The 23,755-nt window shown below is 39.6% G+C and overlaps 3 protein-coding genes across 3 annotated transcripts; 1 reads left to right on the forward strand and 2 right to left on the reverse strand.

Moving 5' to 3' along the window:
• Positions 1-1,184: 1,184 nt before the first annotated feature.
• LOC105917987 (serine hydroxymethyltransferase, cytosolic) lies at positions 1,185-10,231 on the reverse strand. Its single transcript, XM_036148341.1, has 12 exons — positions 10,043-10,231; positions 8,259-8,384; positions 7,991-8,136; positions 7,795-7,910; positions 5,855-6,015; positions 4,679-4,760; positions 4,363-4,575; positions 4,138-4,251; positions 2,361-2,483; positions 2,112-2,228; positions 1,850-1,960; positions 1,185-1,741 (listed from the first exon to the last, which is right to left on the reverse strand). Exons 1-12 carry the CDS (start codon positions 10,214-10,216, stop codon positions 1,569-1,571), a joined length of 1,656 nt encoding a protein of 551 aa, XP_036004234.1. The 5' UTR covers positions 10,217-10,231; the 3' UTR covers positions 1,185-1,568.
• Positions 10,232-13,542: 3,311 nt separating this feature from the next.
• pdap1b (pdgfa associated protein 1b) lies at positions 13,543-18,501 on the reverse strand. The gene is made up of 6 exons (XM_012852952.3): positions 18,357-18,501; positions 17,977-18,068; positions 16,866-16,970; positions 16,237-16,358; positions 15,826-15,977; positions 13,543-13,998 (listed from the first exon to the last, which is right to left on the reverse strand). The coding sequence occupies exons 1-6, from the start codon at positions 18,367-18,369 to the stop codon at positions 13,943-13,945; spliced, it is 540 nt and encodes a 179-aa protein (XP_012708406.2). The 5' UTR covers positions 18,370-18,501; the 3' UTR covers positions 13,543-13,942.
• A 366-nt stretch (positions 18,502-18,867) lies between these two features.
• Positions 18,868-21,415, forward strand: bud31 (BUD31 homolog). The gene is made up of 4 exons (XM_012852953.3): positions 18,868-19,070; positions 19,800-19,922; positions 20,634-20,800; positions 20,900-21,415. The coding sequence occupies exons 1-4, from the start codon at positions 18,977-18,979 to the stop codon at positions 20,948-20,950; spliced, it is 435 nt and encodes a 144-aa protein (XP_012708407.1). The 5' UTR covers positions 18,868-18,976; the 3' UTR covers positions 20,951-21,415.
• The last annotated feature ends 2,340 nt before the right edge of the window (positions 21,416-23,755 follow it).

The following is a 23,755-nucleotide window of genomic DNA, read 5'->3' on the forward strand; positions in this document are numbered from 1 at the left end:
AGGCAGTTTTAACGCATATTGAGACAGAAATGGGCTGCGGGGAGCCGAGGTGTGTTGCCGTGTTTACCCGCTGAAAGTAAACGCTGTAAAACAATCAGAAAGATTTCTCTGATTAATAACATCTTTATGGAGCGCTAGACTTATTGTTACTCTGTGCTGCTTCACCAGTTCTCGCTCGCTCGTCATCGGACAAAAATCAAACTGCATCGTGTTTGTATTTTGCGGCGTAAATTGTGCGTCAGACTCAGATTTATAAGCGTTGTTAGGACGTTTGAGTTGTAATCTAAACCATAACTTGATCAACTGTTTTGGGCTGTCTGCAGCATGTAACAGGTTTTCTTTCAGGATTTTAATTTCTCTATTCATCTTCTCTGTCCTAGCGGACGGAAAGCATCCCCCCGTTTCCTCGTGGGGCTGTTAGTTTTCCTTTCAAAATGAGTTTACATGGGAGCCTAAATGTTTAGTTTTGGTTTCATCTGACCAGAGCACCTTGTTTTATGTTTGCTCTGCTCCCTCCATGACTGGTTGGCTTATGGCTTCTCCATTACCACTCTTCCATCAAGGCCAGATATTCCCAAGTGCAAGTATAGATCTCTGCAGCTCCTCCAGAGTATCTATGGCCCTTGCAAGCCAGTTTAGGTTCAGCTGGATGGCCACGTCTTGTTGGTTGGGAGCTTTGCTACGCTCTTTGCATTTTCCAGTTTGGGTTTTGTTTTATATTTTCAATTTGCTTTGAGCATCTCCAAAACTTGCTCCCTGGCCTGGCTGCTGTCTTCCTTCCTCTTCCTGGTGACATTTGTTCACTAATGTTCTCAGACAAGCCTCTGAGGCTTTTACAGAGCAGCTGGATTTAAACTGAGATTCAATAACAACTGGGAGGACTCTGTCTTCTGAAGGTACTTTGTTGCATTTAGTAGCATTAGGGTAAAGGCTTCTGAGTAGAAATGAACACCACACTTTTAAGATGTACTATACAACTGGAGTTTGGCTGTACTACTTCAGTACTTTAAGGACTCAAATGTATGACTGATAGGGCAGGTCCTTACCGTAATGATTTGACCACTTTTGAATTTAAATATTTCGGTCGGTTTCGTCACATCTAATCCACTGTCTTTCTTGGAATTTGCTTTGATTTTATAGACAATTTAAAATAAAACAAAACACACACACACACACACAGTAAGTCCTTTTAGTCATCTTTTATTTAACTTAATGCAGCAATGTTGGCCAGTTAATTAAATCGTATAGATTCATAGACATCTTGATTAGCCATGTGTGGATCAAAGTTTGGGTTTCAAGCTGAAGCAATTTGTTGGAAAACTCCAGAGATGGAAAAGTATAGCATTAATTTAAACGTAACATCTAACCATCTATGAAAAACAATCACCTTTCTGTTTGAAACAGTAAAGCTCTGTAACAATAGCAACTAACAATAATTTCCCATCCATTGAGAAAAATCAGCTTTAGGGGAAAACTTGTACTTGCAGGAATGTATTGAAGCCATCAGGAAGTCTCTTGATCTGATGTATATAGGAGTATAGAAGTATAGGAGGGTGGTCTTCTGTTCTCTACAGCTCAGGAAGGCCAGGCATGGGGAACTGCCCGGCGAAAGCCTCCACCTCTGCCCTGACCTCTGCCACCCGCTGCTGGAACTTCTCTCCCTGAGCCAAGGCCTGGATGAACTCCTTCAGGGTGGCCTTGGGGTCCAGACTTCTCTGCACTTCCAGCGTCAGCTCAATACCTACGGGGAGAACGCAAGTCGCATCTTTTACTTTTAAAAATAATTGTCGTGGCAGACATATCTGGATCTTGGTGACTAACGCAAAAGCCACCTCTCAGTTTACATTACCTCTATGAACGAAGTGAGCCACCTTCTTGAAGTCTTCCTCTACCATGCCTCTGGAGGTCAGAGCTGGAGAGCCAAACCTCAGACCACTGGGACGCAAAGCACTCTTATCACCTATGATGAACATGAATGTTAGAAAAAGATCGACTGATCTGGGGAAACAGAGTAATAATAATAATAATAATAATAATAATAATAATAATAATAATAATAATAACCTCCTTCAACTATTCAAGAAGTTTAAATTACTGTCATTTGTACTTACCTGGACAGGTGTTCTTGTTGCAAGCAATGGCACAGGCCTCCAAGACCTTCTCAGCTCGTCCTCCATCGGTTCCCTTGTTGCGCAGGTCCAGCAGGATCAGATGGTTGTCAGAGCCACCTGCACAGGAGGCAGCAGACAAGACCAAAGGAATGCAGATTGCTGACTTGCATCTCTTTAATTCCCCACAATAACACATGTTGCAATAACCCTTTTAAATCAAATAAAAGGTTTTGTGTTTGAGACACCTACCAGTGACAATCTTATACCCGAGGTCCATGAGGGCGCTGGACAGAGCTTTGCAGTTAGCCAGGACCTGCAGCTGGTAAGCCTTGAACTCTGGTGTCATGGCTTGTTTGAGAGCCACAGCAACACCTGCCAGGAACGGACATTACCTCAGTGACACGGGTTCTGACATTAATCACACACATAAATCACTTACAATAGTACATGTATACCTTGAAAAAACTTTTTTTCTTACATTCTGCCACATGCAATCACAAACTTCACAATTCTGTCCTACCTTGTGTTTGTCCTTCAACCAACACCAAGTCCCAATCAAAACACTCTGGCTCAATCCAAATACTCTTACAGAGCAAGGACTCATTAGCCAAAGCAGAAGTGTGTCAGCGGTCGCCGTGATAAGTGCTGTCCGAATAGTGCAGTCAGTAAGGAAGGAGGTTAGAAAAGTAGCCTGTAAGCTTTTTCCCGTGGCTAGTTTTACCTAGGAACCCCGCGACGTCGCTCACCGGCTCTAAAAACCCTTTAGGTATCCCACAATCCTTTGTGTGACATGACGTATAAGCACAGCCCCCTCACAGAAATCCACAAAAATGTTCAGAGAGAAGAGGGCACACTTTTCTAGTTCAGAACTACTGTAGGCCCTGATTTGACTCGCATCATTAAAGGCTGTCCAACAACAGTCAAAACTCCTTTTCTAGCCATGATGAAGTTCTCACTGTCGACCCCGTGAAATGTCAAGGAGCAGGAAATAGAAGCTATTATTCAGGGTATTCGGATGTAGCCACTAACTGGGTTTCCAAGTTCTGAGAGGTGTGCCGCTAACACCATTCAGTCCCCCTGAGTCAGTGCTTGGTAGAACCAGCTCTCCCTGGTTCGGGGTATGCAGACATCTGATTGAAAATCTAAAGAATAAATTTTTCTGCCATTGTTCTTTGCAAAATTGCTTCACTCGGTCATATTGGGGGGAGAGTGATGTCAATCTTCAAATCTCAGTTGGACTTTTCAGAAAAGTTTTTTTTGGTTGCAATTTATTGACTAGCCTCATGATTCATAAAAAAATGTTAAATAGAAATTGTTTTGAAAGAGCTGGACATTTAATCGAGTTGTTATGCATGTGCAGATACAATATCTCTGTCTCCTGGTTGGGACTGTTTGCTCCACTTCAGAGGAGACGAGCTGAAGAGACAGACTTTGGTCCCTTTAAAGTTTTTATATGCATCTTGACCAGTCAGGGACTGACATTTACAACGTATAATTGCTTGCCTTGCTTGGCATTCATACTCCCTTGTGTTATAAAACTTGAGTTTTATTTTGCTCTTTCATTGCACCAAACAGCCCAGAAATTGCACTGCACCCTTTGCACCCTTTCAATTGTCTTACTTTGCCCCAAAATGAGGCGAGGGCACTTGTGGAGGAAGGAAGTGACGTGACGTTGGATCCATCTATTTGTTCACTGACGTTCTCCAAAAAAACCTCTGAGATATTTTGCCTTACAGTTGGATTTATGCTGAGATTAAATCACACATAGACGAACCCCATCAGTCGGTTACAACAAGTTTTATTTAGTTAGGGAGAGTAATATATATACACCTCAGACTTTTCTGATTTGTGGTTGTTTTTAAAACCATATCTAATTTTTCCTCCACTTTAAAAATATGCCATACGTTGTCTTTGGTGGTTTAAAACCAAAAAAAAAAAAAAAAAAAAAAATGTGGAAAAAGGGTAAATCCCTTTGCAAGAAGCTGCAGATGTCAACATGAAAACTTAATGGTGATAAAAAGTGTACCTGCAATAGCATGGTTGTGTGGTCCTCCCTGCAGCCCTGGAAACACAGCCTGGTTGATCAAAGACTCCAAGTTGTACAGAGTCTCCTTTCCTTTGGCGTCCACGCTCCGTACTCCTGGTGGAGGAGTTCGTTAGAGAAACATTTAAAGGGGATGAATGTGGACAGGGGCGAGCAACAGGAAAATTCAAAGTGCATCGTGTGTGTGTGTTTTATGAAAGGGTCTACCTTTCCGATAAAAGATAAGTCCGGCACGGCAGCCGCGCAGAGTCTTGTGAGTTGTGGTGGTAACGATGTCACAATGCTCAAAGGGCGACGGCACCACCCCAGCAGCCACCAGGCCGCTGATGTGCGCCATGTCCCCCATCAGGTACGCCCCATTTTCAGCGGCAATCTGCTTCAATCGGGCGTAGTCCAGGTTACGGGAGTAGCAGCTTGTTCCTTAAATGAGGAGCCAGAAAGAAAGAAAAAAAAAAACGTAATGTTTATTTAAACATATTAACTTTACAGAGGCTTGTCCGCATACGTGCGTTCATTAAAGAACCTGCGATGATGAGCTTTGGGTGGAAAAGCCGCGCGTTTTCCTGCAGTTTGCCATAATCAATGTAGCCGGTTTCTGGATTCACCTGAAAAAACAAATAGACAAAGCAAACCACATACGTTTGAAAATATACACTTTGTAAATTAAATACATGACATAAGAGTACCTCTACATTTATTAAAAGCTAAACATTAGCCACCACAACCTATATTTACTTCAACCTGATTCTAGTTTAAAGATATATAAAAGTCTAAGTTGGCAGATAATAAAAAAATCAGATCACGATTTAAAAGTAAATACAAACAGCACCCACATAACGAAGCCAATTTGTCATGAAACAACAGCTTAAGTGAAGTATTTTCTATGTTTGGCAGATTATTAGCAGAGGACTTGGAGGAGAGGTCCGTTCTCGCCACAGAGTAACAGGAAGAACTCAACTGGAAACGGTGTCATCTAGTGTCAAACATTATGATTAAATGTTAAGTATTCAAGTATGAACTTGGTTGTTTATCTATCAAATGTTGGGTCTAAAAATATTAGCAAAAAAACAACAACCTTCATTTGATTTGTGACAGAGATGCATCGATTGGCAGCTAAACAGCAAAAGTTTTCTTTATATTATGATTTATTCTTTACTTTTTCTTAGACTTTTGGTCACTATCAATATCATAGAGGTCATATAAATAAAAAGGATTTGTGCAAATAAAATAATTTATAGCATAACTATAAATTAGTAAGATTACTGCTCCACAGGAAGCAAAACCATAATGGTAGATTAAGTGTCTCGTTAATCTCGATCGAGACAGTTTCTAATCTTTTTTTTAAATGAAGGATAAGGAAACATCAGGTCACAGCAAAATGAGTTTAGTTATTTACAAAGCCACTGGTCCGAGTAAGACCCATTCATAAATGTCTGTAGTTTGTAACAATGTGCTGAGAATCTGGGAATATGGTCAGATAAGTGCAGGGTTGCAGGTTCTAAGCTCTTCCTGTGTTGAGCAATGTTTTTTGGCTTTCATAAGAAGCCAAAGGGCAGCGTAACGACCACATGACTACATTAGTGATGGCCGATGATTCCCCAGTCATCCCTCTGAATAAACATACACTCGCTTATTACTTTCAGAAACCTGTCCCAGAGATCTAACTAAACACACGCTGAAAAATCCATGTTATTTGCACCTTGTATGGCATGGATTCAAAGAAGATGGACGTTGCTGAGATTTTCTTCTTCTCAGTCATGAAGCCGTGGGTGAGGTGACCACCATCTGGAAGGTCCAGTCCCATGATCCGGCCATGGGGTTCCACCACAGCCGTGTAGACGGCAAAGTTGGCCGGGGAACCTTGAGGAGAGACAAGGAAGCAAGGCGAAGATAAGAACAAGGAGATAAAACGAACGGGAAACAGAAGCCATCTTTAGGGACGGTTCCACATCCAATCATCCATGATTATCCAGCTTTAAGTATTGGTGGGATTTAAAAATAATCATGTGCATCAGATCTGATAAAATACCAGTACATCACTCAGTTTCACGTGTGAGACTCATATTTCACAGCATAACATGTCTCCATGTTAGGGTCTAGGGGAGGGTTATTCAACTAAAACCTAAAAAGGTCCAGTTAGGAAAAAAGTACTTAAGCAGAGGTCCTGAAGATGATATGATGCAATTGTCATATATTACAGTAGCCTATTAGCTGTATCAGTATCTGCATGATGTGATCAAGTTGATAATCAATAATATTATATTATTAAGAGAAATGTTGCATTTTAGCTTTTATTTCTTTCCTATAAAATGCTTTCTGAAGCAGAAGGATTTTGTGTTTAACATGTTTTCTTTTGTTTCTGTGTTAAGCGCTTTGAGTTGAGTTTGCATGCTATACAATATTTTTGAATACTGTAAAATGTAATTACAGCAAATATGGATAACTGAGACAAGATGGATGTAAATACTGTAAAAAAAAAAAGTAACAGAACTGATGCACAATTATTGTAAGATAAGCCAAGGGGCAGATCTCATAAGATTGCTCTTCTCTCTGCTCCTTTTCATTCAAGATGCATCGATTTGCTAGTGTTGTGTGTATGAATTGTAAAGTTATTTTTGAATGAAATAAATAACTAAACTAAACTATAATATCTGACTGTCAAGTCAAAATAACTTCCGTTCAAAAAAATGGTGTCACAATTGTGACATCACAGATTTGAGCATATAAGTATTCACAGACTAAATTATCTGTGTAGTCCCAAACTCACTTGATTCAGAGGTGAGGCAATATCAACCAAACAGGCCACATTGTCGACGAGCTTCTTATTTTCTAAATAGTGAGAAAACTGTGTCGCCTTCGGACTTCTGAGCTCTCCCAAAAAAGTTCCCTCCTGATGGACCAAAAGCGCGCTGAGACCCTGCCTTCAGTCAGCCATCTCACATTATTGTGGAGCAAAAGATCATCAGCACTGGCATCAGCTTGCTAGAGGAATTTCCTCAGCATGTGATGCTGGCAGGAGAAAATGATCATTTTCATCATCAGCAGCACAGAGGAGAGTGAAGAATGATGCAACGGTACGCTAGCAGCTCAGGATCGTCCTCTTTCAGCTCCTTTTCTCTTCAAGCTCCTGCTCGGTATATTTAAACAACCTCTTTGGGCTCAGTTCTTCTTTCTGTGAGCATTTTTATAATGGCCAGGTAGATGTACTGGTCTGAGGAGGGAGTGGCACCCAGCAGCAGCCCACGCCATGTACCATACATGGACTTCCTTTTAAGTAGGCCGACGTTTCTTTTTCAATAATACTCTGTTGACTGGTCTTATCCAACACTCGTGACAAACTAAATTGTTTTTTGTTTTTTTTATTAGCTGTAACGGCATAACGATAAAAAGCAGCAGAGATAAACACCTAAAGTATATCATTCTATGCATGCATTAACATTTTAATGCTACCCTCGAGTTACTGAGACGTACTTCGGCTAATTAATGCCGTTAGATGCACTCAGTGAAAATGCTGTTTTTATATATATTAGTAAACATATTTTTTTTCTTGGAAATATTGCAGAGAGATGAATAAGAACAAATCATCTGTCTGACGGCCCATACATACTGCTGGCATCGCTACGGGTGCAGGACCTCTACCTGAGTATGGCTGGGCATTGACTCCCCATTTCTCAGAGTCCAGGTCAAAGACCTCCAGCGCCCTCTTCTGGCAAAGTCTTTCCAGCTCATCAATATGTTCAGTACCACCATAGTACCTGTGAGTGAGAAATCGTGCTCATTGGTGCCTTGAATAACAGCGCAGAACAAACGATGTTAACTGGATTAGGAACTGTACCTCTGGCCAGGGTACCCCTCAGAGTACTTGTTGTTCATGCAGGAACCGAGCGCTTCGAGAACAGCTCTGCTGGCGAAGTTCTCCGACGCTATCAGCTCCAGGCCGTACGTCTGCCTGTGCTTCTCCTTTTTTATGATGGAGAACACCTGGAACACAAACAACGTACGACTCAAGGGCACTGCGGCCACGTGCGTTACGTGCTGCACGGACGACAGCAACACTCGACGTCCCGGACACACGTCGACTCAAAGACCCGCTGCAGACGCACCTCTGAGTCGCTGACGGCCAGAGGTTCCAGCATCATCTTGTTGTGCGAGTCCCATGTTTCTTTGCCCGCACCCTGGCTCTTTGTTACAGGCATGCTTGTTTTTCCTGGAGACTCAACGGGGCAAATCTGAAAGAAGAGATAAGGATCGCAGACTTCGATAAGTCGCATAAAAGAATCCATTAAAGTCGATGCAACCATTGCAACACAGCCCCGGTTACTAGCAGTCAGCTCCTGCCTCGTACCCTCTTTGCAAATTACAACCGCAACCCTGTGTCGTAAAACGTGTTTTTATTGATTCTACGCATTGGGCCAACACAATGTTAGGCACGATTAAAATATGGGTTTCGTTTCCGAAATCCAAAATGTGGGCTTCCATATGTATCCGTGGTTCGAGCTCAGACGGACTGAATAGGGGGGATTTGGAACATCAATATTTAAGCAGTAGATTACGAGTTGGATTTAGGTCTGGACTTTGACTGGGCCATTATAACACAGGAATAAACCGTTTAACTGCAGCTCCGCCTGGACGTTTAGGGTCGGCGACTGGAAGCTGAAGCTCCACCCGAGTCTCAAGTCTTTTGCAGCCTCTATCGGGGTTTTATTTCTAGGCTTGTCCTGTATTTAACGCCATTAATCTGGTGAAAAGCATCCCCGCAGCATGACGCTGCCAACACCATGGTTCACAGTGGGGATGCCTCACTTCCATACAGATCAGAGTAGTTGTCTATTTTTACTGGATCTCTGCAGAGCTACCATGGGCCTCCTGGCTGCTTCTCTGATGATCTCTCGTTGCCTGGCCCCTAAGTTTAGGAAGACAGCCATGTCCAGACTCTCTGCTTTTAAATGACGACACTCACAAGAGCTCAGAGAGGTGTTTGAACAAAATGCATATAACACTTTTTTTTTTTTTTTTTGAAATGAAATGAAATGAAATGAAATTTATTCGAACATGATACAAATATAAAAAAAAATAGTGCACAGTAACAAGAAGTGCATAAGAAAGAAGAGAAAATACAGATTTTTTTGTTTCAGTTAACATATCATGCTCAAAATGGGGTAGGAAGAAGTGAGAACTTATAAACTCCTACCCCTAAACACTTGAGACTTTAGAGTCCTACTGTCATTAAAGAAAAAAAATCAAAATCAAAGTGGCAGTTAGAAGTAACAGTTACTAATATTTCCCTATACATTTTCCCATTTTATGCTGGTTTATCTTTCTAAACCCTGTTATAAAATTTTCCAAATTTTATAACAGACTACCTTGTAATCATCCACTACCTCTTATTCGCACAAAACCCAAACCAACTATAAGTTTCATAGTTTTAAACGCGAGAAAGGTTCAAACTATAAAAGGTGGCAAAGCCCTGCAGACAACAATGTCGCAACCCCCTCAGGCTCATCAATTAACCTTTGAACCCTCACAGAGAGCAGTGTCCTGTAAAATCTGTCAAAACATCCCCAGTGAATCAAGCAGCCCTTGCTCCCTCTGCTTGTTGTGGCTGCAGCTGCAGCTGCAGCTGGCCCAGTCTAAGTCTTTGCACATGACAGCCGCCATGTGTCCCATCAGCTGAACAGCGCAGGTCTTTCATTACCACAACAATCTGGCCCAGACAGCTGCCCAGAAATATAAAAGGGGGGGGGGGAATGGAATAAAATAGATGGTGAGTGAGATTTAAAAACGCAGTCTAGCTTGTTTTGAGAGGAGTGAGTGTTGCAGCAGAGGCATATGCTGCAGCGGGAGGGAGGGAGGGGGGGGGGGGGGATAATGCAAACGCTGTTCCTACCTGCTCAGATACACATGGGCTGAGGTAAAAATATGAGGCACTCACCAGGTGATGATGATGATGGACACTCCCGCCTGTATCAACAGCAGAGCTAGAAGTGGGATCGGTTCTCGGAGATCTGACACAAAGGAAGGTTCCGAGAGCAAAGTCCGCGAAACTTTCAGCCAATCGCATCGCGTTCTCGTCTTCTCTTCCGCTTACGCAAAAAAAGATGATACCCCGTGCCGCCGTTTTTAGGAAACCCCGCCCAAGCTGGCGACGCTGCAACTCTAAATAAATGTGTTGATAACCTTGATTAAAAAGAACTCAGTCTTTCATTTATTTATTTATTTATTTATTTATTTATTTATTTATTTATTTATTTATCTATTTGTGAAGTTTGTTCAAGGTTAGTGGCGCATGGAAACAGAATCATTGTTTCTGATTCTGAAGATGCAGACCTGAACTTTCCAGCCTGCGACCCCTGAAATACCAGTGCCAAAAAACTGTGTTAAAATAAGAAATGTTCGGTGTCCTGTAAAGTTACGCTTTGGTATTGGTTTTAAAAATAAGAGAATACTAAATCTTTATTGCATATCAGCATCACATTATTCGTAGTTACCGGACACTGAACGATTGTGCAAACAACTGTGTGACTTTAAAAAAAAAAAAAACACACAGAAATTCTAAGATAAATTTCATAAATTTCTGAGACAAAATATTGGATGTTCTCTGATGTGCAATATTCCACACTTAAAGCTATACATTTGCTATATTAAAACCAGGATATTCTCTAACATCTTATCTCGCGACCCCTACATTGGGGACCCCTGGTCTAGAAGGTCAATGCGATGACAGCAATTCTTTAACGAAGGTGCAAAGCCATTTTCAGAGATCAATAAAGTTGCAGAAGTATTCTAAAGTCTGTTCCCCGCGATACGGAGGTCCTGTGTCAGGACTTTAAAACTGGAGCGCTAAATCCATCCAGTTGTTTTGATGCAAAGCCTCATAATAAATGAATGTTTCATTGCATCAGCAAAGCATCTCACTGAAAATATCCAAAATTTTTCTCACTTTGTTGGAAATGTTCCTCCCTCCCTGTGCGGTGGCAACATGAACCCGGGTCCATGTCCAGTCTCGTTTGTCACAGTTTTAGTTGCTTCAAACGTTTTAATTACTTTGACTTTAGCTATTAGGGGTGTAAACCTCCAGCTTCATCACGATACGATATCAAAAAGTCTGTTACGATTTAGATTAAATTCAATTCACAAGTCTGCCATTAACATGATATGATTCGGCCTCTAAACACAACTATTTACATTCTTATCAACACACAAAAACAAATGTGATTTGACCATTTTATTTATAAGCTCTTACGCATCAGCCATTTAAATCAAAAACAGCAATTTTCAAACTATAAAAAAACAATAACAATAATAAATCCCCTGTTCACTATAATCTCATGCCTTACAAAGGCATCTTAAAGATGACAATGTGGCTCCATGTTTTCTTTTGCATGTATGTAAATGGATGATTAATCATTTAATCGATGTATCGTTACACCCGTAGTAGATACATCAGAGGTCACCAACCTTTTTGAAACTGAGAGCTACTTCAATGGTGTCAAAAAGTCAAAGTTCACCTTAATTTTATGTAAAACATATTTTTCATGCATTGTTATAGATATTGTCATTTTTAAATCTATATAAATGCAAGTGTGAATAAACAGTAAGACTAATGGAATAAAATAAAGTTTTAGATGCAGCTCACTGGTAGATTGTGCTTTTTTTTAGAACATTCTCGTGGTCACCACGTGGTCCTCGCGGGCACCGTGTTGGTGACCCCTGGAATAGATGCTAAATACTTACCGTCCTGTAGCCGTTTCCTGATGTTTGAAGATCAACACACATCAGCTTTACTTGAATGACGTGTCCTCATCTTTCCCAGATTAAAAAGTCATCAACAAATGGCCTTTGACGTTTATTCATATCCAAACCTCAGGAAAACAGTAGCCATGGATGGATACTACAAAAACATCTTTAAAAACAGAACAATTATTTCTCTATGTAACGTTTCCTGAAATTTTTATCTAAATTAAAGTTTGTATTTTTCTAAAAATGTCAAAAATTGTTTCTACTGTAACAGATTCATTTATTTTGTCTCCAAAAAGATGGAGCGTGTGCTCTATATCCCTCTGTTTATGAAGAACATGAAGAAATTATTTAGGTATAAATATATAATGACGAATGGTATAAAGTTATAAAAAATGTATTTCTAATGTGCAGTGGAGTAACTTTAGCGAGTCTTAATTGTTTCGGGGTCTTCTCAGACATGGCTGCTTAGGTGTTTATAGAGGTTTCATTATTTAGTCTAGTTTGTTTTCTAACATGGCTGAAATAGAACTAATCTAAAAGTAGAGGCTTCTTGGTGAAGTAATGTTTTAAGGTACACTTTAAAACCAAATACTATGTCCACTTTATATATGCAGAGGTATGCCAACACACATACAGCTTTAATAAATCTGAATAGAATTTAAGGATTAAATGTGTGATCGATGGATGATTCAATGTAAAAATTTAACTCGTAAAAATTCATTACACACTCAGTGAAAGACCACTAAGCATTTTTAAAGTAAAAATTGTTGTTATAGGTCACACAATCATGGGGAAAACTGTTGACATAACGGTCGTCCACGATCCACAAGGGAGGAAAAACATGAAATGTCGCTGCTAGAGAAGCAGACTGTTCAGAGAGTCGTATCAAAGCATATTAATGGAAAACTGAGTGGAGGGAAAAAGTGTGGTGTAACAAACAAGGATAACTGTAGGCTTGAGAGCACGGAAGGAAAACCTGTGTCAGAGTTATGGGGGAGATTCATAAGGTGTGAACTGCACTTGGAGCGAGATCGCCATGAACAACCACACACAGATATATGCAGGATATGGGCTACAACTGTTGCTCAGGAATGTTGCTCAATGGTCCTCTTTTCAGATGACAGTAAATTTGGAAAATCAATATGCAAGTTACACTTTTTAAATCGAATGACCGAAACAAATAATCTTTTCAATGACAGATACCCAGTGATGCACCTGTACACGTCTGTGCTGAAGTGGTGACAGAGCGCCACTTTTGTTTTTTCTCTCACCAGACCTATTGATGGATCTCAGAAATGCTTAGTGGTCACTTTCTACCTAAATAAATATACCCCAGAGTCCTCATGGATTAGAAAAGTAACACTTTGATCTATCAATATAATGGTTTTGAAATAAAACGGAGTCTGTCAGAGATTATATCTCTTAGAAAGTAAACAACTGCAATATTGACTCATCCCTTTTTCCCCAATCAGGAGATCCGACACGGACCCTTGCACCTCAGGTTGGGAAAACCAGTATTGAACCAGATCACAGACGTCTGATTCCAGACAAGGCCCGTCCACTAAAGCTGGAAACAACCTGCGATACACCTGCAGGCTGACAGCCCTGGGCTTCTGCACAAACTCAAGCAAATAACGAATAGACGACTTTTACTGGTTTCATATAATTAATCTGAAATTTGTTTTAATGAGTCAGTTATATACAATGTATGATCAAAAAAAAAAGAAGACAGTGGCATTGCTCACTTCGCAAAGTTGGAATTGTACAATAATAAGCATACCGCGATTAACATTGAGGGGATCATTCCAAGTGTATGTGAAGATCAATGTATTCTTTTTTGTAGCTTTACTCCCAGGAGGGGTTCGAAGCCGTCACGCCATGGCAAATATTCACAACCGCTCTCCACGTCTGCCTCGTCAATCATTTCCCAACTGTTCGTAGTGACAGTCACCTTAAATACTCTTCACTGGTCTTCCGTTAAAAATAGTCAAATGCATATTGCCCCAGTCCATGAATGAGCGAGAAGGCCTCTGATAAAGACTTTGCATCATTTCAGAGAGAGGGAGTTCACTCCTCGGGCCGCCGCTGCCGCTGCCTCTTTTGCTGTCGGAGGAGAAGGGAGAAAAACAGGCAGACAATCAGATCAGCTGCATGTCAGGACACGTAAACAGTGGCCGTACAGAAAGGCCGCATGGTTTTGAGATGTGAAGGTAGGTCTGAGAACACTAAACTGCTGGTTCAAATACACCGGCACCAGCAGCCGCGCCAAACAATAATGCTGCAATGGTAAAATAATAATAATCATTTCAGAAACTAATTTATAAATAGTAACCGCGATAAAGTGAAGTACTTCCCCTCGCTGGGAAACAGAACCTTGAATAAACATTTATTCTCACTGAACCTTTCCACATTTTGTCACTTTTACTGCCTGCCTCCTAATCCATCATATTGACCTTTCTGCTTTTAAAGACAGCTTTTTCATGCCTAAACTTTTTTCACATTTGCTCACATTTACCCACAACCTCCATGTGTTTAGATTGATATTGTTGTAGCAGACTGATGCAAAGCAATGCCTGATTAGCAAGCGAGAGGAAAATAACAGATGGAGTACAACATGTTTAATTAACTGCAACTTTTAAAGTATGTCGTGCATTTGTGTTTAGCGCCTCCCGGAGTTAATAACATGCATAAGCTCCTTTTTTAGTACAATTACAGCTGCAGTTCTTTTAGAGTATATTACTAACAGTTCTGCACATCTAGAAACAGAACATTTACACCATACTTCTATGCAAGATCAGTACGATTGGATGGAGTGTCTGGGAAGATAATTTTTTTATGTCCTCCCAAAGATTCTTATGTAGTTTCAGGTGTGGACTTTGACTGGGCTGTTCTGACACTTAAATATGCTTTGATCCGAACCACTCCAGTGTAGTTCAGGATAAAATCTTAGCGTCATCCTCCTCCTGGAAGGCGCACCTTTGCCCTAGTTAGGCCTTTGCAGCCTCTCGTAGGCTTTCTGCCAGTATTGCTCTGTCTTTAGCCTCTTCCACCTTCTGATCTACTCAGACATGCTTTTCTTCAGCATGTCTCTGCTAAAGAAAAGCATCCACACAGGATGATTCTGCCACCACCATGTGTCGCTATGGGGATGGTGCGCTCAGGGTGACGTGCATCGTTACGACTTTTTACACAAAGCATTTTACATTAAGGTGTAAAAGTTTAGACCTCTTCTGGCCTGGCTCTCATCTTGCCAGGCCAGTTTAAGATATAACCTAGCCCTGCTTAGGTCAACTTTTCCACAACATTATCCCCAGCCGTTGCTGTGTTTCTTGCTCTTCAATCATGTTCTCCAACAAACCTCTGAGGCCTTTAAATAAATTCAAAGGAAATTACACACCTAATTTACTAATTGGGTGACCGCTGAGGATATTTGGTTGCACAGTGTGTTGGTTTTTATCACATTATGGTTTATGGTTGTTGCAACACAAACTGAAAAGGTTTTATGACATGCTGTAGGTCATTTTATATTTCAGCTGAACATCTTTTCCAGCTAGATTTGGAGAACTATGATAACAACTAGTGAAACCTTTTAAAAAGAGATTCTAGATAAAGTTTGTTCCAGTTAACTTTTAGGGCTTTGTTCGTGTTTTGGTTTTCATACTATTTGCAAACAGAAGATCTCGGACCATCCACGGACTACAAAATGACTAGAAACGGTCCATTCTGTATTTGTCCTATTCTGAACATACAGCGAACAATTAACTTTGGGTTAACTATCCTTCAGGTCCCTGTCAGGTTTTGTCATTCGTTCTTCACGTACTTCCTGACAGTTCTCTGGTCTACTGAAGTCAATATCAACCTACTGGAGTCCAATCCGGGCTGATCACTTTTTGACAATATAAAAGTTCATCCCCAGCTTTGGCGCCTGACCTTTTTTCTCTTCTTCTTTCTTTTTGGCTGCCTCCTCTCTTTGTTTCCTGATTATGGCAAGGCGGGCGAGGTCTGCTTTGGCCTGGTCCGTCTTCCCTGCCAGGTGCATCTTCATGTACCGCTCCTTCGCTTTCTGTTTCTCAATCTCTTCTCTGTTTATGAGAAAAATTAAACACTCAGTGTTTCTAGCTGGGATTATATAACGTAAGAATTTAAATCTTTTTTATTTTTTTTTTAAAACATGCTCTGACTTTCTAGCAGGGAACAACACCAAATCACAAGCAGCAGAAATAGAAACATGCTACATTTTTGTAACATAGCATATCTACATAAGATGCTTTGACGAAAAACAATGCATTTATGTAAGAAAAAAAATATTTGATGAACAGGAAATAACAAGTAACCACGAACCTCTCTCTCCTTGATAACTGTCGGGGTTCATCTAGCTCAATCTGTGTCACCTTCTTAGACTTCTGAGCCACTCTGTTGGGGTTCTCAATTTCTATCAATCCCTCCACTCCTGTTTTCTTTCTCTACAGAAAAAAGTGAAAAAGACAATAATTAGATTTAAAAGATATATATATTTTTTAGATATGCACACAGAAACCAGGAATAAAAACACAAATCTAAAACAAAAAGGAAAAATAGCTAAGATCTCCGAAATTTTAAAATGATAAAGTAAGATGAGACCAATGAGAACCAATTGTGTTTTCAGTCCTGAATTTTTTTCCTGCATTAAGCTCCAGAATCCTTCCCCGTCCACTCATCCAGCGAGTGCTAGGGCCGGTCGTCATAGATATTGAGGTTTGTCAACATATGGTAAGAAATATCACAATACATATTTAACATGTACATTTTGAATAAAAGTTGCTCAAAAGTGGTGCCCAGATGAACACCATAATTTATTTTGGGTCATGCGGTTTTATAACTAACAAAAATACAAACAAATCTGAAGAATGAAAACAGTACTACTAACTGATACTTTAAACAGTGTGTGCATGTTCTAACAGAGCAATGGTGGAAGAGGGATTATGTGGTACCAGAGAATCGTCGTCATCACTGTCCTCTGAGTCAGACCCCGGGAGCTTCTCTTCTGCTGCGTCTTTAGGAGATGCTCCTTCTTCCCCTTCCTGTTCCTGTTCATGCTGTAACACAAAAACAAAGCAGAGGTAGGATACATAAAAAAAAAACAAGAACTACGGGTTAAGAGCAAAGATATCACATATAACACCCAACATCTCCACAGCTGATGATTATAACCATACAGATATGTTATTAGAAGTAAAAGATTATTTGCTTGAAGATTTCAAAGCAATATAAATTTCCTTTTTTTTAGATAGACAATTTTTGTGATTTCTATGTTACAGCTTTTCACCTGTTTTAATGTAAATTGAGGGACATAAATAACCCCTAAAATTTTCTAAATTGTTTAACAAAAATAATTTGTTTACTTGGCACCAGCCTGTACACGAGTGTGTTTCAGTGTCATTGTACGTTTTTTTAAGCTGCTAAATGGACTCTATGAGGTCTGACACATCTGTCTGCTACATTTTCTCCCAAATAAGTGTTTTGAAAAAGTGTTTGACTTAAGGTTAAAACTGTACGTGTGTGTTACAGTGCAGACTTTAAAAGCCAATCAGTTATATTTCAGCCAGTTTTAAACACATCTAATTTCGTAGCCAATGTTAACATCTGCAAGAATATAATATAAACCATAAAGACTAATAGATAATGTAAATATTAAACTACATTTTGTATTATGAAAGGTTAAAGGTGTCCTTTAGAGCTGCACTCAGGACTGAATATTGGATTATTTTTGTTTCTTTTTTTTCTTTTTCTTCGTCATTATATAAATTCATATGATGTTAAATATTCAGATTTCTTATGTTGAAATGTATAAAGTAATAAGGGCTTCATTTTATACTATCAATAACACTTGGTGCCAGCCCCTCTTTAACGTGTTTCAAATCTTTGTAGCCTGTGTAATAACTACTCTATTAAACTCACTTGTTTTGTAAAAGTATGCAGCCCCAACTTATAATAACTTACTTGCAATGAAAAAGTAGAATAGATATTCTTACATTGCGTGATGAGAAATACAGATTCCACTGCATGAGTAAGTGAAAATCGGGTACACCCTCTTGAACCAACCTTTTTCCTCTCCTTCTCTGCTTTCATCTGGGCATCTATCTCCTCGGGGCTAGTGTAGGTGCGCATGCGACCTTTGTGGCCACCCTTTTTGCCTGAAACAAAATTAAACATGACATCACTCACACACCTGGATACATTGTGTACATCTGAAGAACTGACAGGTTAACAAACATCTGTTATAGGATACATATAAGCCTATAATAGCTATTTATAACCATCTCTCTATGTTTGACAAAATTAGAAGAGCAGTTAAACGGGACACCGGTGGGTGTAATGAAGAAGCGCGTCGCTGGGATCGTCTTCTCTTGTCGGCGAGCACAAAAAAGATGAATAAAAATGAGTTTTAAAACCGATGTAAGACATGTAGCCGCTATTCTTACCTCCTTTTGGCATTCTGTCAAACGAAGCCTCTGTTACAAGTTATCAAAGAGGAAAAAGCTGAACGAAAACATAAATGTTAAGGCAACAGCATAAACTGACAGCTGGCTAAACTCAGAGGCGAAGAGCTGAAGCTATTCTGAGGGGTTCGACCATCTGCCTGTCAACAAATGTTGTTTTCACGAAATGTATAAAGATTTAAAAGTTCATTCATGTTGCTATAAAACAAAGCTAAAATCTGCACAGCATTTTATTGTGAACTGAAGAAGATAATATTTATATGTGTGAAGAGATAGAATGATTTTTCATTTTTACTTTACGGCAATGAACGGGAGTACTAAAGTGATGCAATAGGGCAGAAAATAAATAACGCCTCAAGTTTATGTTAACATTCATAAGGATTCACTAAGACAATACAAGTTTAAATAAACTGAAAAACGTTACTGACTAAAGAAAACGTAAACAATTATCAACTACAGCATGTGTTATTTTTTTTACTTGCGTCGTCACCAGTCCCCGCGATGACGTAAAATTTGTGCGCCTGAAACGGGCTCTCGGTCGTTAGAAAATCGATAAAGCCAGAAGCTCCTGTTTTGCTGTAGTTTTGCTCAAAACAGTCAAAATGCCGAAAGTAAAGAGGAGCAGAAAGCCACCTCCCGACGGATGGGAGCTCATTGAGCCCACTTTGGATGAGCTGGATCAGAAGATGAGAGAAGGTAAGTCCGTTTTTATCGTGTTTTTAGCGAACGAAATGGCAAACAATTAGGATACAGGAAGCCATTGAGACAAAACGTGATCTAATACTTTTATCATATCATATTATTATGTTTTATCCATGTGTCCCAATACTTCGGCTGTATGATATGGGCCTTTACATTAAGAAAGCCTGAAATAGCTACGGGAAAAAAACAACAACATAAGTCTCCGCCATTAAAGCTAACGGGCAAGGCTTGTACCTACAATCGGCGAAACTCACTAGATAGTTTGTCATCTAAATAACATCATTTCATGACCAGTTTTCAATATTTGCTTAGCTGTTTTGTAATAAATTGAACTTTAGTCAAGATTAAAAAAAAATACCCCCTAAATCAGAAGCTTGAGCATGCAAGTCCCTCTGGTGACGTCACAAAAGGTATAAGACCACAGTTCTTTTGAGTACATCCATCAGTTATATATGTGTGTGCCTTTCTTTGATTTATGTTGGTTACAGTAAGGTGTGTGGGGGGTAAAAGAATGGTCTGATTCCCTTAAGATGATCTTCAAGTCCCAAAGATGTTTTCTTTCAGGGTATATTTATTCCTAATATAAGCAGGTTCCAGTGGTGGTTCTATTAAATCTTTGATTTCTTTGATTTGCTTTGGGTTAAGTCTCAGAATCTCTGGATAATTGATGAAAGTATCTTCAGACTCGTTTTCTTAATCTGCCTCTTGTCCTCTGTGTCCCAGCTGAAACAGACCCTCATGAGGGGAAGCGAAAGGTGGAATCCCTTTGGCCAATCTTCAGGCTGCACCATCAGCGCAGTCGGTACATCTTCGACCTCTTCTACAAAAGAAAAGCCATCAGCAGAGGTACACAGGATCCATAATGATACTCAACGGCCAAATCTTATTGTCATTCTCCTCTTCTGTCTTAAATGCTGTAGTGGTTTTAATTTAAATGCTAGTGTGTCTGTGCAAACTTGGAAATGGTAATTTGAAGTCAGAATTTCTTTTTGGTTCATCAGTGTGTGGCATTTGATATATTCCAGGTCCAGATTAGTTTAGCGTGAAGTTTTTCTTCTTTTCTTCCAGACACCATTTACTGTCCTATTATCTTTCCGTCTGTTAGTTTGGCTATTCAACTGTGCCTCTATCAGTTTATTTGCTCATTCTTTCATTCATCCATCTGTAAATTTATCTATCTATAAATGCATCCACTTATTGATCCTTTTGATTATCCACCTGTTAATTTGACTTTTCATCCATTGATTCATGTTTACATCTGTTTACCCAAAAATCCATCCATCCATCATGTTTAAAGCCGGACCCTTGCAGAAATATTGATTAAATTTCATAATTAGAATTTAAAAATTGGCAAAAATGAATGTATGGAAAGCTATTAAATGCTGCCATAAAAGATGTGCAGAAGCTCCCTTGAAGACAAAGTGAGGTTTCAGGAATGAAATCTAATTTATGTTAGTTTCTCTACATCTAAAAGATCTATGACTACGTTTATGAAACGGGAGCGCAGTTTATATCCTAAGGATTAGACGCTTCTTCTTTTTGTGTGTCTCATGGCAGAGTTATATGACTACTGCATAAAGGAAGGTTATGCGGACAAGAACCTGATAGCCAAGTGGAAGAAGCAGGGCTATGAGAACCTGTGCTGCCTGCGCTGCATCCAAACACGAGACACCAACTTTGGAACGAACTGCATTTGCAGAGTCCCCAAGAGCAAGCTGGAAGTCGTAAGTTTAACAGAGCATTAGCAAACCTCACTGCTTTAAGCAGCTTTATTTTTGATGTGTATACTACAGATAGCGGTCTTACATTATTGTCTTTTGCAGGGAAGGATCATTGAGTGCACTCACTGTGGATGCAGAGGATGCTCTGGCTGAGCGGAGTTGATGTTTGACATGAGGACTCATCTAGTTTTCATAGTATAAGCCTGAAGCGATTTTTATTTCCCTCATCTGCATCAGAAACACATCTTTATCATCACCTGTCGGCTGCCCTTATATGGGATCAATATTTTTGCTGTTCCTCTGTGTTCAAGCATTGCAATGGGGAGAAAACTGTGACCAGGGGCCATGTTTTTGTTTACCACTAGATTTCTGTCTGTACTTTTTATTCTGAATATTCTGAATATTTTGTTATGGACTGTTTCTGAGTTGGACCTGTCATTCCAGATAGTCATGCTCCCTGTGAAGGTCAGTTCTGATGCATTGGTTTTCATCTAATGTAGGTTATTGTACTTTTGGTCTTGATTTTATTTTTGGGTGAGTTTTTTTGATTAAAACTGATGCCTCTCCTTCATTATTACAGTATGATTTTTAAATAAAACATTTCTGTCATTTCCTGTCTTCTGTGCTTTTCGTTTGTCATTTTAATGCAATTATAAGTTAGGTATCACCTCTTTTAACCGTTATATAAGTATGTAAAAATCAGAGGTGAGATACTTCTGCAGAACCTTTCCACGAGGGAGAGTTTTAATCTTCATGGGTCTAAATGAATATGTTAAAAGAAATACTTGTTTGCTGTTATTGATGTACTCTATTATGCCAGAAGGGGCAGCAAGTATATGGAGGTCTTGTCCAGGGTTCGATTCCCAACCTCAGGACCTCTGTTGCAGGTCTTCCTCTCTTTGTGCCCAATTCCTGACTGAATTATGTGAAGGCAACAAACCCTTTGGGGTTAAAAAAAAAAAAAACAACCTTTTGTTTTTCTTTTCCCCCACTAACAACGCGTGGATCAAAAAAATAATTGCACTTCAGAACTTGTGTCCAACTCAAACTTGTCATATTTTTGGAACAATTCATTTGGGGCTTTGTATTCACCCTCTTTCACTATAACACCCCTAAATAAAATGCACTGCAAACAGTTGTCCTCAGAAGTCACCTTATTATTTATAAGTCTGTCTGTGTGTGAATTGATTGAAGAATCATGAAGATCAAGTAGCACACAGGGCAGGTAAGGGATGTAGTTCAAGCGAAGATATGAAGTCTAAAGCAGTGTTGATAAAACATCTCACCATTCAATCCATCATCCAAAAATTGAAGGAGACATGGCCGTCCACCTATACTCACAGGTTGGATGTAACCTGATCCAAGGAACCTTGGAGGAGCTGCAGATATACACAGCTCAGGTGGGATAATCCACTGACCAGACGGCTGTTTGTCACAGACTTTACAAAACCTGGCTTTAATGGAAGTGTGACAGGATTGCATTGATTTCAGAGCTTTGCAATTTGTTACAAGCTTTGTAGGATACCTAGAGCAAAGGTTCTCTGATCGGATGAGACTAATATGGTCATGAATCTAAAATGCAATGTTTGGCAAAAACCTAAAAATGGTACGTCACCCTGAACCAGTGGAACCTGATGGGAGCAGCTGGGTCAAGTAATGAAGGGGGGTGAGACGGATCCTCTGTGGTCAGGGTAGCCTTCCTGATCACAGAGCTCTCAAACAGTTAAAAAAGAGGTGTGGCTGCAGAATCCCTGTAATTTTGCTGGCCTGGTTGATAACACGGGACAGTTTGGGTTTATATTTGGCCATGATGGAGTTATACCAGGATGTTGCAAGGGAAGATGGATTCTATTGATCAGATATTAACCAGAGTTAAAAACTCCTTCCCAAGATAAAAATAAATAAAAATTCTTAGTTTCCTCAGCAGGTGGAGACGTACCTTTATAAAGCTGGAGCCTGTGTGTCCACTTTAGTTTCCAGGTATTTAAAAGACCCCCTCTGATTCATCTGCTGAAGACTATTAGCAGTGGTATCAAGTGGGGATGCTTTTCTTCAGCAGGGAGGTCGATGGGGAGATGGATAGCGCTAAAAACAGAACAAACCTTGAACTGAACCTTGAGGTTCACCTTCCAGCAGGACAACAACCCGAACCAAAGCACTATGCCAAAGATACAATGGAAGGGATTTAACTTTTTTTTATAGGTTTGAATCAATAGAATTAAAACTTTATCAGACCTAGGTCCTTAATTCACAAATAAAAACAAATGACATATATAAAATCAACATAATTTAATATACGAAGGCAAAAATTAAGATTTAAAAATGTAAAATTACACTGTAATTAAAAGTAATCAATTGAAAATGAACACTTAAACCAGTGTGTTTAGGAGCAGGAAAACCCAACCTGCAAAGTTAGTAAGAGGAACATATGTTGTTGGACAATTTAAACACAGGAAACATTTACCTATTTATCTTGCATATTAAAAAAAGCCCTTTCTCTGACATGTTTAACATCCTATTGCACACCATAAACAGTGAAGAGCTCCTCTGAATCCAGCACTACCGGAACAGGTGATCTGCACACAAATAAATACTGTTTATCAGTGGTTCACCTATAATACCATCAGTATTTCAGGCTCTCAGCTGTATAGACAATTTATATGTTTATTAGCATATAAATCAACATATCTGAATCAAAACCCCCAAAGACGTCTGACTGCAGTGAAATGTGGTTCTCCAGTAAAACAAGAGGAGGCAGCATTTAGTTTAAAATCTGATCAGCTCTAGAAAAAAAGCTTCATGGAAACCTCAGATGTGCAGAAACTTTTTTCCTCTTTATATAAGGACCAAAAATAATGTTTACTTCAGCTTTCCTGTAAAGGTTAAATGTGGCTTTATCATCTGATTTCTACTATGTCTCGCTTGAATCTGTATTTTGACCTTTTTTTTCCTTTTTTT

Source organism: Fundulus heteroclitus, chromosome 16, assembly GCF_011125445.2.
Source record: "Fundulus heteroclitus isolate FHET01 chromosome 16, MU-UCD_Fhet_4.1, whole genome shotgun sequence".
Taxonomy (NCBI): Eukaryota; Metazoa; Chordata; class Actinopteri; order Cyprinodontiformes; family Fundulidae; genus Fundulus; species Fundulus heteroclitus.